General features: G+C 38.2%; 1 protein-coding gene across 3 annotated transcripts in view; it reads left to right on the forward strand.

Annotated features, from left to right (window-relative positions):
• Positions 1-16,639, forward strand: part of MST1 (mercaptopyruvate sulfurtransferase 1) — a 292,278-nt gene that overhangs the window by 258,528 nt on the left and 17,111 nt on the right. For all 3 annotated transcript variants that reach the window (XM_089377607.1, XM_089377610.1, XM_089377608.1), the window contains exons 9-10: positions 1,436-1,517; positions 2,397-2,460. In XM_089377607.1, coding sequence (XP_089233733.1) covers positions 1,436-1,517; positions 2,397-2,460 — 146 coding nt within the window. The remainder of the gene's footprint in view (positions 1-1,435; positions 1,518-2,396; positions 2,461-16,639) is intronic.

A 16,639-nucleotide genomic window follows, 5' to 3' on the forward strand; every position in this document is an offset into this window, starting at 1 on the left:
TTGATTGCTACATTAGCAGGGGAGCATATTCATAGTTGAGCCATCAGTAGCTTGGCACTTGCTAGTAGAAAAACATACATCCCTAGGCTCTACAGGTTATATTTGTTATATGCTACTTACTTTATATGTACACTAATACATACCTATAATAATAGGTGAATGTATGTGAATATACTAGTACATATCCATGGTGAATGATTGCTATGATATAATCCCTTGTTTTCACCTTGATCATCATATTTAGCTAGAATGTGGGCAGTGGGCACCCAATAAATGTGGAGATGCTATGAGCTTGAGTCTTTCTAGCACAAAATTTAAAGCAAAATCTTGTATCACGATATCACTAATGATATATATTCATTGCGTTTGTAATGCAATGCTATGGAAGATGCATGCAAGAATGCATCCAAATATGCAAGGGTGTGTATTGGTAGAGGGGCATAATATTTGTTTCTTTATCATAAAATATAGAATATGTATGTATATGTATGCTTTATGAAATCCTACTTGTTCATTTTGCATATGTGTGTGTGTATATCATGGAAACAAATTCTTAAAAATTGAAAACAAGAATAGAAGTTTTAAAACTTTTTGGTATAAAATTTGCAGATGACTGTTATTTTGATATGATTAGATTGACGCTTATAGCACTTGATTTTTATTTTTTATTTTTGCAATCTTATGCTATATGTACTATGAATGATTACACACCATTCACTACTTTGGCAAATTAGTGCAATGATAATCATGTACATTATTGGTGGGTAGGTAGGGGCACCCATGGCGCGTGATCTTCATGCCAGGTTTTCTATTGAGAGATTTTTCAGGATAGAAGCACGTGGAGGATTTTTGATCCTGTCCAATGTTTCGGGTGGACACTCCTCCCAGGTTTTCTATTTTTTATTTTTTATTTTTTTATTTTTTAATTTAAGTAAACAAAAAAAGCTATATTGGTTGAAAACCAATATTGGTTGCCTTTTGTTATAACTTATTATAGACATTAAGATATCATAGATGGGATAAAGACTTCCATTGTTTGTCATGCATAGGTATATATGGTCGTTGGTTAATTTATGTCACGGCCGGATATGGGAAAAGATTGAAATGTGAAAAAATAAGATTAAGGAGTAAGTGACACAATTGGATAAGTATGAAATACTTCAACTAGTACGACTGACAAGTGCTTACAATATTTTCATCTTCAAAGTGATCTGTAAAAACCCATAATAAGTGCTGTCGAATTGGTGCACCCTGAATTATTTTTACTTGATTAAATTTTTTATTCTTATTTTTATGACAACATAGTATATATCAGAACTGAATTTTAGATGGTCACCAAGTATGCCATGGCTTTAGAAGTGTATATATATTGGCAAGCTAAACCTTCACACTAGCAGTCTATAATGTTTGTAATGAAAATGATTTTTTGGTTTAGGTTTGATGGTGCAGTACCAGAGCCTCGCAAAGGTATTAGAAGTGGTCATGTGCCTGGAAGTAAATGCATCCCTTTCAATGAGGTAAATTCATTCTTCAAGTCTGTTATTTTGTCTCTGTTAAAGGATAATAAGGTCTTTTATATTTTTTCGCTTGTGCGTTGCAGAAGCATTATGCGGATTTTTTTTGTGATACCCATTTTGACTTATCAACAAACTTTTCAGTCATCCATTTTTCCAATTGCAATGTTTCTAAAGTTTCTTTTTCTTGAATATCGATTACGGGAATTTCTAATGCATAGATATATACATCATTTACTTCAAAGTTAAAACAAAAAATAGAGTCCCTCCATCAATGACTGGAAAGAATACCATCATATTACAAATCAAATGGTTTTTGAAAGGACCTTTTCGGGTCAAAATCTCAGTTGATACATAGAGATTAAGCAAGAGGAAAATGTTGAACTTTAGAGGTATGGCCACAGACACTATCTGGGCTAATCCACTTTCCACACTCTAGTTGTAAACCTTCATTGGACAGGGCATCTGCTGTTTGGTTCCTTTCCCTGAAGACATGAGCATACACGATTTAATTTAATTCCTGAGCCCATGCAAACACCTCATTGATCAAGTCTGTAACAAATAGATCCTCAAGCCACATTACTTCCTCATCCATTGAGTCAGAAGTTGAAAATCACCAAATATTTGCAACCTTCAAAGTTGAAGCACCTTTTTCTCAAGCCAGTAGAAAAATCAATGTTAGAGGCATCGATTCATAGAATTTCTTCAAATCAATTTTATAACAAAGCTTATCCATAATTTCTAGGCATATTTGAAATTATGCTAAGTTTGCTCCTTCATGTTTATGATCGTTTGTAATGAAAGAAAGGATATTGTGACAAAGGCTCCCCTAGGAAACTTTGTCTTTATTTATTATTGACTAACATAATTGTTGCTTCTTAGGTATTGAATGATAGGAAAGAACTCTTGGACTCAAATGAACTTGCAAAACGATTTGAGAAAGAAGGTATTTATTCAAATAGTACAAGATTACTCTCTCTCTCTCTCTCTGTGACATTGTATTTTGCTATGTTTTTCTTCTTGTGAGATGCATTTATTTTAAAGTGACAACCCCTATCATGTTTCTGTATGATGGTAAATTATATATGTCCCATTATATTTTAACTCATTGCTTTCAAGTTGCTCCTTGTGTCCAAAATTTGTGGCATTTGCACCTTCTTTTTTATTACATATTCAATCTAATAATTAAGAAGAATTTCAAACAAGATATGATTGAAAGTGATGGGAATGACTTGTTAATTTTTCCTGAATGTAGCACTTGACATTTTATTGAACTAGCAGATTATAGATCTACTGAATAAATACACAGCTAGATTCTTAACTTTATTAGCGGAAGCAAAACATTATACTAACAATCTCAATCACAATGACACAAAAAGATTCTGCCCAATCAACAGTTCTTCATTAAATCTAATCTTACCTGGGCTTTCTTCTTGGGATAATGGCTCAACGGAAAAAATTACAGATACTAATTGCTTTGGATCTGATCCAGGCTTCCAGCAGATCAGGCCCTAGATCTGTCCTTGATCTCCTTCGCTGATCTGGATCTCCAATGTTGCATCTCTGCACTTCCTTGGACCCGGCACACTAGAGTATCACACTTCTCACTTGAGATAATCCCTCTCTCAAAGGCTAGTGCCATTGTATGGTGTGGCTTCTCCTCTCCTTAGTTTTGCTTTTATAACTTTACATTGAGCTAAATCCCTAACCCTAATCTCCAAAGTCATTGACCGCTGAGATTAGATTTCGCCTCAGTGGAGATCAACGATTGAGATTAATCATTAAAGTAATTTACGTTACTTTTTCTAAGTTTCTTTAGCTCAGTTAACTAACATAAAAATTATGTGCTTTTCTTAAGATGAAATTAGGCTAAGTTACAATAGCAACTTGCTCACACTTGAGCAAGTCTTCTAAGGAAACTCTGGGTGACATTCACACGCTTAGACACTTAGGCCTGTGCAGAAGTACCTGCCCGAGCTACAAACATCAATATGACTTTAGTAAATGATGCATTACAATTAATAAAGACAAAAGGATTTAGAGAATTTTCTTAGTTTTATTAAAACATTTAGCAAAGATTATGCCCTAATCCTTAACTCTTGGTACTAAAGCCTAACAAGTTAGTCATCGAATAAACAAAATGAGCTGAACTTTTCTTTACCATAGTAACGTGACAGAATAGAAATATAAATCCACTGAATAATGTTTCATAGGGGAATCAATTATCTTGTGTTCTTAGTTTCTTTACTGCTAATATCTTGTACTTAACTGTTTGGAGAGGGTCCATGGGCATCTTACATGACCTCTTTTTCATAGGCTAAATCTGTCCGCCTCAAAGTTAGTTCACTTAGTTGGTCTTACTATGTCTATAACAATGATGTTGGGAAAGGGAGTGATGAAGATTTTTTTCTCAAAAAAACCTTGGGAGCAAAGTATCCTATGAGAGTTTTTTATACAATATATGGTTTTTATAGATTTTAATGATATAAATTCAATAATATCATGCAAAGTGCGAAAATAGCGGCACATAATATGAAAACCTAAATCTTTGTGCTACTTGTAGAGGAATACCTCATTTTTAAGAAGGTAGAAATGTAATTCATAGTAGATTAGTCATGAGTGGATCAACCATTTAGTACACAGGGACATCTGTCATTAACTACATAGCATCTGTGGGTTATAACATTAAGTTTTCAACTGCTAACATCTATTGTCAACATCCAATAGATAGCCTCAACAATGAAATGGAATAGGCTATCATTGCCAAAGAGTCATAGTATGCAGTCCACTGTGTTGTTTGTGATAGCATCGAATGTGCTCTAGCCATGTAAATTGGTAGATAGGCTAAAGCACATGAGATATCCAAAACCCAAAAATGGTTTGGGGAAATTCTACCCAGTGAAGGAGATATTAAAATAATTAATATTTTTAATGGGTTCTTAAGTCTAAACTTAGGGAAATAAAAATATTAATGGGCGTTAATATAAAACTGGTTTAGAAGGTTCTAAAGGACATGGATCAAGCCAAATCTAATGTTAGTCGTTGATTAGAGATGTAATCTTGGATGTTGAAGACTCAACAAAAAAAGTATAAGAGGAGGCTTGAGGGTCAGTTGGAGATACACCAGAGTGATCAATCAGTTCGATTTTCTAGAGCGGGGTTTGCTAAGAGAAATCGAACCAGTGATTAGAGTTGCAGCGAGGGGTAGTGAGTACAAGATAGAGAAGCAGAGATAGTGCCGGAAGACTAGCGCAGAGGCAGAGAGGCAGACATAGAGCTAGAGGCAGCCACGTAGAGGCCAGCGGTGACTACGCAGAGGCTAGAAGGGCTTGCGTGATTGACGCAGAGGCCAACAGTGACTGCGCAGAGGCTAGAAGGGCTTGCGTGATTGACGGAGAGGCCAGCAGTGACTGCATAGAGGCTAGAAGGGCCTTCGTGATTGACGCAGAGGCCAACAGTGATTGCGCAGAGGCTAGAAGGGCCTGCGTGATTGACGCAGAGGCTGTAGAAGTGACACAGAGGGTCAGAGATGTTGCGCAGAGCCTCAGAGGGATGACACAGAGGGTTTCAGACTGACACAGAGGCCATAATGGCTGACGTTGAGCCTTAGAGAGGCGCTAGAGAGGGTTTTGTGGAGAAAACTTTCAGAATATCTGCTTCCGAAGAGAGGTATTATTGCTAGATTATTTTCTATGTCGGGTAAGCTAGTTTGGCACCCAATGTACTCAAGAAAAGCTGCTTAATAATAAAACCCTCAGAATTGCTGCATCGGTTTTCCCGCATTAGGTTTCCAGGGACGATTGTCCAAAAATGACGGTGTCCCTTGTGTGTTTGTCTATTTCTTTCAGCTGTTGATCTATAGATGGTTGAGATTGTATTGTGTTTATTTCAGTATTTATATGATTAAATAACTTGTTAGTAATTAAAACAAGTAGGCGAAATAAACCAGAGAATACAAAAAAATTTCTAACCAGTAATACTTCGAAATTTCAGCATGGTATCAGAGCCAAGTTGCAGATCACAGGAGAGTTGAAGGCACCAACTGAATCGGAGAATTTGTAGCAGAAACAACTGTCGCGAGTGACATAAGTTGTTCCGAAGCAGAAAGCAGCAGAGAAGGGTTGACGCAAAGGGCTTGCGTCATCAATTTGAGCCAGAGAAGGGGCCAACACAGACGCAGTGAGAGGCAGAAGAGGCTCACGAAGAGCCACATCAACCTGCTCAGCCAAGTAGGAGTAACACAATTGGCCAATGGAGCGATTCAGCCACTGTCGGGATTGCGCAGAGCCTAGAGGCTCAGTCCTTCAGTTGCTGGGGCATAGGACGTTGTGGGCAGATTGTGAAGAGTGAAGCTGGTGGGGTGTTGTTGCTCTTGAGGCAGAACAGTACCTAACGGGACATAACCAAGGTAGTAGGGAGTCACCACCTAGGCGGAGGATTTCTAGCCAAGAAATCCAGATCAGTGTTGCAGGAGCAAAGGAGATCAGAGAGGTGCGATTCGTTAGTTGGCAAGAGGATTTCCAGGAGGGAAATCAAGACTCAGAGGGAGTCTAGCAATGAACTTCCAGGAGGGAAGTAGAGACTTAGAGGAGTTGAAAAGAAGAGCAGAGATGGCCATGAATGGACAAAGGGATCAGGACAGGCTGGATGGGGCATCCAACTTTGTCATCTGGAAGGCCAAGATCCTGTCTGTTTTGGATAGACATCGCATCAAGGCCTTCGCCTTGAGAATCGTGGCTATCCCAGTCGATCCAACTGATAATGAAAGGTATGAGGATGCGATGGCCAAGGTGAAATGCATAATCCTTGATGGGGTCAAGGATCATGTGGTTCAACATATTTCCGAGAAGAATACGACAAAGGAAATGTGGGACACCTTGACGACATTGTATTAGGGCATTTCCTGCAGAGGAAGATGCTACTAGAGAATCAACTGCGGTCGTATCAGATGCAGAAGGGTGAGTAGGTAGATCACTTCCTCAGCAGGTTAAAGGAGATTCAGGACCGACTAACATCCATAGGGGCCACGCCGGATCAGGAGTTAATGGTGAGGACCACCATAAACGCAGTCTCCGAGGAGTGGGAGACATTTGTCCAAAGCATTTTGGGCAGAGAGCATCTTCCAGATTGGAAAGAACTATGGGTAGCTTTTTGTTAAGAAGAGATCAAACCACTGACCAAGGCAGGAAGTAGTAGCAAAGGAGCCCAATTAAGAAAGAGGAGGAAGAGGATGTAGCTCTGGCATCTGTGGGGTGGCAAGGGAAGAGGAAAAAAAAGGACCTCTCCAAGATAAAGTGCTTCAACTGTTGGGAATTGGGCCATTATGCAAACCAGTGTCCTAGGAAGAAGAATAAAGGAGAGGCATTTGACTCCAAGGCAGTGCCAACGAAGGCAGATAAGGAGGTAGAGGATGATGACAATTGTGCCATGAGTGCTCATGTACTTCTAGAGAAGAGGTGGGGAGACATCGAGCTGTATTCAGGAGGACTACAGGAGATGTGGGGTAGGATCCTTGAGGTACCCAAACTCTTGGATCATATCCGGCCATGGGAAGCCCCGAAGTGACAGTAGCAGGATGGCGGATGTCGGTAGAAGCGGATTGGGATGGAGCGACAAAGAGTGCTAGAGTGCAGTAGTCCTTGGCAGCGTAGAGAGGGTTGCAGTAGTGCGAGAGGCACAAAGGAGGTTGCAGCAGTGCATGAAGGCACAAAGGTGTTTGCAGCAATGCGAGAGGCACATAGGTATTGCAGTACAACAGAGGGAGCATTGGATAGCGACAAAGAGCTTCAGCATCGGGAGGGTTTCTAGCTTGACAAGGATGTCAATAGTTGGGTAGATCAGTTACTTACTTCTCAGTGACTGAGTTGTAGTGCAATAGTAGCAGTGGTAGTGCTATGGGCAACACAATGCAGTGTGGTGAGAGAGAACTTCAGTGTAGATGTAGTGTTGGGAGGAAGGACTGACAGCAACACAGACGCAGAGTGAGTTGCCGTACAGATGTAGCAGTGGTAGTGGTAGAGCCATGGGCAACAGTACAGGATGCAGTAGTGTAGATGATGTTGGGCAAGAAGGCCTAGCATCAACACAAGAACTGGTGCTGTATAATCAGTGTGATGCTCAGTGGTGGAGTATTACTAGAGCACATTCCTCGCTAAGAGGGAGTGTTGATTTGGGGTAGCATCGGATGTGCTCTAGCCATGAAAATTGGTGGAGACGCTAAAGCACATGAGATCTCCAAGACCTATAAATGGTTTGGGGAAATTCTACTCGGTGAAGGAGATATTAAAATAATTAATATTTTTAATGGGTTCCTAAGTCTAAACTTAGGAAAATAAAAATATTAATGGGTATTAATATAAAAATGGTTTAGAAGGTTCTAAAGGACATGGATCAAGCCAAATCTAATCTTCGCTGTTGATTAGAGATGTAATCTCGGCCGTTGAAGACTCAATAGAAAAAGTATAAGAGGAGGCTTGAGGGTTAGTTGAGATACACCAGAGTGATCAGTTAGTTCGATTTTCTAGAGCGGGGTTTTCTAAGAGAAATCGAACCAGTGATCAGAGTTGCAGCGAGGGTCAGTGAGTACAAGGCAGAGATGTAGAGATAGTGCCGGAAGACCAGCACAGAGGCAGACAGGCAGAGGCACAGGGAGCCACGCAGAGGTCAGCAGTGACTACTTAGAGGCTAGAAGGGCCTGCGTGATTGACGCTGAGGTTGTAGAAGTGATGCAGAGGGATAGAGAGGCTGCGTAGAGCCTTAGAGGGTTGACACAGAGGCCAGGAGGGCTGACGCTGAGCCTCAGGGAGGTGCTGGAGAGGGTTTCGTGGAGTAGACTTTCAGAATATCTACTTCCGAAGAGAGGTATTACTACCAGATTATTTTCTTTGTGGGGTGATCTAGTTTGGCACCTAGTGTACTCAAGAAAAGCTGCTTAATAATAAAACCCTCAGAATTGCTGCATTGGTTTTCCCGCATTGGGTTTTTCCGGGGACGGTTGTCTAAAAATAACGGTGTCCCTTGTGTGTTTGTCTATTTCTTCAGCTGTTGATCTATAGATGGTTTAGACTTTATTGTGTTTATTTCATTATTTATATGATTAAATAACTTGTTAGTAATTAAAACAAGTAGGCGAAATAAACCAGAAAATACAGAAAAATTTCTAACTGGTAATACTTAGAAATTTCAACACACTATCAGATAATGTTTACAAAATAGGCCATCTGAACACTAAAAAGCTAAGGCATAGGGTTTGCTATATTTTTATTTTCTCTGTGAAGTATGCTTCTTATATAGATTGAAAAATATTTACATCTGCACCAAGAAAATAAAACAGAAGGAGTATACAACGAGATTTACACTCTCTTCCTTAATGCAACTAAAACAACTATGGAATCAGAATAAGCAGCAAAATCTAATAGTATTTTTATGTTTGGAGATCAAATTTCTTTGAACTTTTATGCCTTGTTTAAATTTTCCGTACTTCAAATTTCGTTTGTAAATTTTCGGGGAAAATGCTATGTTAACTTACTTGTAGAAGAGGCTGACATCATAGTGAAATAGGGCAGTTGAGCATGTTGGACATTGGATTAACCAACGCTCCACATGTGTTTCGTGACATGGACTAATCGCCTCTCGTGGATCCTTATTTGTGGCGATGCGATCATTGAATAACACCCGTGGGTTTTGGTCTAACGACAATCGTGATTCTTGACAAATGTTGAAGAGAACAAAACGATGAGCAGAGGACTACTCTTCTCAATATTACAAATTAGTTAAATAAGATTACATTGGAAACATCAATAATAAATGACTGGAGTGAAACTCGACTAAACTAGGCTTAATTGAAACTGAACTGTGACACTTGGATGGACGGTTTTGACACCTAACAGGTGGTTGGAATTAGAATCTCCAACACCCCCCCTTAATTTCAACCACATAAAATTTAATTAAGATACCTACTAGTCTATGTCTCAGCTAGGCTTACAATTTAAAAAATTGACTTCAACTACATTTATTTTTCTTCTTCTCTTCTTCCAGATCTTATAGCCTCTAAATTGTTTCAGTTTTTTTTCTTTGTTGTATCCTTCAAACCTTAGTTTCTTCATTTGTTGGTGCAGGTATTCCATTCTTCTAGGTTGTCTAAGAATATCCTAGACTTCTTCAAAAAACGACTTGTATGTGGGTTGCTGCCACATTTTATCTTCTGTACTGCACTTTTCATCATCAATTTGCGACAACATAAGACCATAATACAATTTCATTTCTTCAGGACCCCAATACTTGAAAATTTCATTGATTAGCTCATCATCGATGCTGTCTTCAACATTCATTTCTGCAACTTCTATGCACACCTCATCTAGACATGGTGTTGCAAGCCATGTTTCAAGGAAATTTAACTCTTCTTCATAATTGTTCTGTGTACTTGCACACTAGAAATCAACATTAGAATTAAAAATATTTGCAGAACCACATTGGTTCTATTCCTTCTGCTCTGTAATGAGAGTTTTCTCTTGTTGCGCTTCTTTCTCTACCTTTGCTTTTGTCTCTGTTTTCTGTTTGTGGGCTTCCTTCTTTGCCTTTGCCTCTATCTCTGCCTCTGTCTCTTCCACTTCTGTACTAACCTTTGCTGCTGCAAACATGTTGTCTTCCACTTGGTTTTCAAATTCAAGTGGGATTATCTCACCAAATAACATCATGTCAATATGATGTTTTTGTTGCATCACCTGCAACCATTCATCATTAGCCAACAATTCTTCATCAAAATTTACATTAGCAATATTAATTGCTGGATTCACCATAGCATTGACTGCTCCAATGGCAGTTTCACTGTCATCAGTAAGCTCTGTTGCTGGATTCATCAAAATTTCATCAGCAAGCTCTGTTGTTGGATTCACCAAAATTTCATTAGCAAGCTCTATTGTTGGATTCACCAAATTTTCATCAGCAAGATCTGTTGTTGGATTTACCAAATCTTCATCCACTTGCAGCTGTGCATAGTGGGATTCACGAGCATCTATGTCCTCCTTCTTTGCTTCTTCTGCAAATTCTTGACTGACGTCATTCACTTGTGCCTGAGCACAGTGGGATTCAACAAATTTTTTAATGCTCCCCCTTACACCAAAACACCTCTCAAGGGTATCCCAAGTCTCCTTCGTTGTCTTGGCATCTGAAATTAGGGGAATAATGTTGTCATCCACAAATTCTTTTATGCATTTCAATACAAAGGCATCCTTTTGCCTTTTCTCTTCCAAATCTAAAAAGATCTCAAACATCCCCCATTGTTGCTTTGACCTTCTTAGCCTCTGGGCTTTTCCCATATGTTGAGTGCTGGCTCACTACGACTCAACAAGCAAAACAAATTGTAGACATTGCATCTAACTGCAAAAAAAAGCCTTTGCTTCTTGGTTTCCACAAACAAACGAGTCTACAAATACTCACAAAGGCCGATGCTTGCACAAAAACTTTTGCAAAAAAAATCACAATACGTAGAGTCGATTGGAACAATGCACCTTTTTAAAATCTCCTTTTTCGACAAAAAAGGATGCAATGCCCCTTTTTCAAATTCCCTCTTTTAAAAAACTTTTTTTAAACAATATGATGTTCTTTTAAAAACATTACATGCACCTCCTTTATAAAAAAATATAGACCCTTTCCTCATATGCACTTAAGAGGCACATTATATCATATAGAAATATATGTTATGCTCCATAGTAATGCTCTTTTCAATGAACATTAAATACAACCTTTTCGAAAAAAAATTATACGTGCCTTTTTTTGATTTACCATGTCCAATAAAAAAACTTCACATGAAAACAATGAATCACCCTTTATAAAAACGATGCCATCGTTCATCATACCATACTCCATTTAAGAGATTAAAAAATGACGAATATGATTTTTGTCATGTACGGTTGTACCTTGGCTTTTCCAGCGAATCTCCGTCCCAATTTGCTTCGTGCCCTGACCTTTGTTCCCTCGTGCCTCGTGGACGCTAATTTTTTTGAATATTACAGGTAACACTTTGTGGGATGAGGAGAACCCGCATTTGAGTGAGAACGGTGTAGGTTTTTGAAACGAACACGACTCTTAAACTTTCTCTATTGTGTTAGTAATGCTTAACACTTCTTCTAAATTTCTGGGCTGCATTAATAGCACAGGTGGGTTAACTTCTCAGATGCGTTACCATGGATGCTGTTCATATTTATAAAAAGAATCTCGGCCCTTTTCTTCAGAACTGGCTCTCTCTGCTCCTTTTCCACAATAGGTTTCTTCAAACTTCCGCTGCTCTCTCAAAGAGTCTTATATAGGCTTGCCTCTTCTCTCTACTGCTCTCACTTCACCCACGTTGCTACTTTCTCAAGGAGTCTTATGCAAACTAGCCTATCTTCTCTTCTTCTGCTAACAAGGAGTCTCACACAAGCTAAGCTCCAATACCATGACAAAAATTGAAGAGAACAAAATGATGAGCAAAAGACTTCTCTTCTTAGTATTATGAATCAGTTAAATAAGATTACATTGGAAACATCAATAATAAATGGCTGGAGTGAAACTCGTCTAAACTAGACTTAATTGAAACTGAATTGAGACACTTGGATGGATGGTTTTGACACCTAACAGGTGGTTGGAATTAGAATCTCCAACAATTTCCAACAAGTGGTATTAGATTGTAGGTCACGAGTTCAGTACACATGTGACTCGCGTTGGGGGGGAGATTGTTGGACATTGGATAAACCAATGGTCCCCGTGTGTTTTGTAACATGGACTAACCGCCTCTCATGGATCCTTATCTCTGGCGATGTGATCATTGACTAACACTTGTGGGTTTTGGTCTAACGACAATTGTGATTCCAATGGGTAATCTATAGTAGGGCCATTTGTATTCAAATTTTGACTCTATAATGAGGAAACACGTGCAACCATACAATTTTTATTTGTACGAGGGTCGTGATGTCTCCAAGAGCCAATGGGATGATGGCCATCAGGCCTCCAAGAGCAAATGAATGTACATAAAATGCATGCTAAGAGAGCATTTACAGAGGGCCTCCATGCGTGCAGAGAGGGTCAATGCTTGGCACAAATGTGTTAGAGTATGGGCTTCCCCACTCTTTAGTTTAAGATTTTATTAATATATTTTATAGTTTAACATTTGTTATATTATCATATAAGTACATTATATCTTTTTTCCTCTTCATCTGGCAGCTACTCGAACTCAACACTCATCCACGGGTATTCACGTGAACTACCAGAACTTTATATTGATATTGTATTATATATATTAAACATGCAATATTTTATATTGAATTGAATTTTAACTTCAATTAGATTATAGGAAATTAATTATGCTTTTAAATACTTTAAAATACACATACACACACATGAATTTAATGGCAAACTTCATCTGAATCTCATTGCAACATGCAATTTTTTTATCTGAATTTTATGGTCCTTGAATTAGAACTTTGAATGTGAACAGAGTGTGACTTTGTTTAAAAATGAAAACCTTAAACTGAAAAACGAAAAAACAATCCTAGCTCCGATGAACACTAGGATGGACCACCAACATGAGCTACAGGACCCCAATGGATGTTGGAATTATTAGTGTAATCTGTACATGTGGCCATGACCCATTCATATGCATCATTATTCTTTTAATCATGGTTAAGGTCATATTGTAATCTTTTATTGTATTGCGATGTGTGGATAAGGCCAACCTACTCAACTTTGATATGTGGGCTTGATAACCCTCTTGAGTGTATCTTTACCGCTTTAGTGTTTTTTTTCCACTTTTACTAGCAGGTCTTTTCATGGTGTTTGGTTGGCTGGAAAAGACATTTTTTTAGGGTTGTTGGGACCTGTTATATAAGCTAATTATGAAAATCTAGTGCATTAATTTGAGTGCCCAGCACTGGGTTTCCTACTTTGTTGTTCATGCTTGACATTTTGTGACCAACTGATTTATTTCAGCTTTTATTTTGAGGTTGTTCTAAAGTTTTTTGTTTGTGGCATTGCCTTAAGGGTTGTGGAACTATTTCCTTGGCTCACCTCTTTTCTAGTGTTTCCTAGGTTTTTATCCTACCTATAAGTGCTCACTACAACCATTCATTCAAAAGTTTGCTTGGATCATCTCTTTCAAGGTTTAAATTTGCATTTGGCTCAAAGGTGTTTTTTTTTCTTTGAATTTCGTTATCTCCTACAGGGCTGTGGGTTCTGATCTGTTCTTCCAAGGTTTTATCCCTATACAAGCGCTGTACTTTGAGTGTTTCTCAGCTATCTCCAATGAATTTTACCCTCTTTACAGGAAAAGCACTTCCTTCTGAGGGACTTTCCCCAAACAATTTCTTATGTGGGCCCATATCACTCTTGGGAGGTTGTCTACCTACATGATTGATGTAGATACACTAGTCAATCTTTAGTTGTATATCGTATTTTGGTCACTGAATGAAGGCTCTTTAATATAGAGTGTTGTTAAAGCCTAGGGACAACCATGTATAGTGTTTGCACATTGTTGTTCTTTAGTTGGTTCTCTCTCCGTATTTGTGCACTAGACCTTTTTCCTTCTAGCGCATTCATTAATGGACAACTCCAACGTACTGTTTTATTGCTGTTTTTCTATTTTATTGGCAGGCTTTTGGGTTATTTGTTTTGTTCCTTTTGATTGCTTCATGATTTTGTGATCACAAGCTTTGTGGAACTAGGTTTATAGATCTGATTTCCCAACAAAGTGGTTGTGGATGTCCTACTTATTTGGAAATTCCGAAATTAATTATTTTTTTGTAGGTTAACACCCATGGGGGATTTGAACCGTTGACCTATTGCAAAGAGTTCCTTAACAGTGCACCCATTCACCATCAATTCAAAGCCCAGCAGGCGTTTTGAAATGAATTATTATTTCAAATGAATATGTAATTTGCTATTAGTCAGTTACTATAATGCACCTCACTGGTTCAATTAGTTTCCAAGTCATATTGTTTTTATATTGGCCCATTCATTGAGTTAGCCAATGCATACAATGCACTCATCAAATTAAACCTTTTGTAAAAATGTAGCCAGATTCACTACCAACATTTGTTTCCTTTTTGACTTTCTGATTCTTCTTTACAAGAGTTCAAATCTGAAGTTTCAGTCTCATAATCATGGTTTGGCCAACCCAAGTTTGTAGGAGAGTGTTTTGCACTATGTTGTTCGAAAAAATGTTGAAATGTTTAAATCCCTGTTGTGTCTATTAAAAGCCAGAAATGCTTCACTTTCTGCTTTCTCCATGTACGGGCTTAAGTCCATTTCTTGATGAATCACTCTAGTTGTTCTAGCATCATTTTTTTCTTTTTTGAAATTATAGATCATATGTTAGATTTGTTTTTGGTTTTATATAGGAATATCCCTTGTAATCCTACAATATATTGATACTTTTGTACTTAGCAGTCCCATTAACCTATTTATGATCATTTATTGGACATTAGTAAAATTATGCTATCTTATCTTATTTCCAAACATCCTTAATGGGAGGTCACAGTTTAAACTTTTAATGTCAAAAAAGTTTAAGATCATGTTGATATTTTTTCGTATAACAAAAGTAAATATAAACATAAGCTTTAGGAATTCAATAGAAAATTTAAATACAAATTGAAATCCTCAAGGGAGTGTTTTTCAGGGTCAAGAGTGTGCTCCTTGAAATGCTACTAAAATGGGTGTATTTTTGAAGTGTGTTGCCTAGAGCACATTGCACTTGCACATCTAGAATGTGCTTTAAGAGGTAGTGTGGGAAAGATCAGGTGCTTCTTGGAAACGTTGAGGTGATCTCTCTCTATGCATGATTCAAATTTTGTTGGCTTCAAAGCTTGTATCAATTTTGCATTTTGCATCCTTTTTATTGTATGAAATGTAATAAACATAGAAAGAGTGATGTTTTGATCATGTATAGTCACTTAATATATGTGATAAAAAATTATAGATTATGTTAGTGTGTTGGAAAGCATTATATACTATTAGGGGTTATATGCTTCAAGTAGTATTGGTGACTACAAATGAGGAGAGTTGTGTGGTGACTATTATCACTTAGAATCCATTTCTCCTCAATTCATCTTGGTGATTCGTCGTTAGTGGTTTGTGGATACAAGAGTAGATATTCAACATTGATAGGTTGCGGGTTATATCATCAAACTTGGCACATGGTCACATGCTTTCAATATTTAAAGATTGAATAAGTTTCTATGTGATGTTGACAATACTATCTTATTGTAGTGGTGTATTACTCATTTCTCATAATGTAATCTTATACATCCTTCTTCATTTCCCAACAATAACTGTCATCCTCCACCTCCTTGCTTCTTTCCCTACTCTCCTTCCTGATGCCCTCCCTTGATTGTTGTACTCCCTTACTCGTAGGACCCTCATTTGTGTCCCTCTTCTCCTCTTGTTCATCCCCACCTACATCTCCACACCACCTTGTGACCTCCTCTTCATTTTTGTTCGTCCCAACATTCCATGACCCCTTACCCACACCTTATTCCTCCTCTCTCACATCCCTATCTTCCAACACACCCTCCTTCCTTTCCTCGTGTCTTCGTTCTTGTCCCTCTTTCCCAGCACACAACCCATCACCTTTGTCTCCATACCTCAACATGACCCCCCTATAGCTTACCTTGTCTTTCCTTTCCCTTCTTCAAGTCTCTGCAACCCCACCCTCGACAACCTCTTTTGCCTCCCTCTTGACCATTCCTACATAGGGTGCAAAGTTGTTTTTCGCTAAGACAATAGGTTATGGAAGAACCTAGCACACAAGTTGGTAGCAACAATAGGAGAAAGATAATATTTGGTGGTAGTTTTGGATGCAATATTTCAGGCATTAATAAGAAGGATGGGACAAGTGGAAATGATGAATTTCAAACAAGCAAAGGTCTATAATTTTACCCATCGAGTGTCGAAAATGGAAATTGAGAATTTAATCTTGAACAACTAGTTAGTGATACCAAAACTCCAAAAACTCTTTACCTGTTAAGGGATTCCCCCTATGCAGTAATTTTTGATCTTGAAAATGTGGGAAGAAATCCGCTCCTTGTTGTTGATTTTTGGTAGCACTGGATGTGATCTAAATCTCAAATTTTGCAGGGAGGCTTGGGCACATGTAT

This window comes from Pinus tabuliformis, chromosome J (assembly GCF_031772625.1).
Source record: "Pinus tabuliformis cultivar Carrire ecotype Pingquan chromosome J, CPIR1, whole genome shotgun sequence".
NCBI lineage: Eukaryota > Viridiplantae > Streptophyta > Pinopsida > Pinales > Pinaceae > Pinus > Pinus tabuliformis.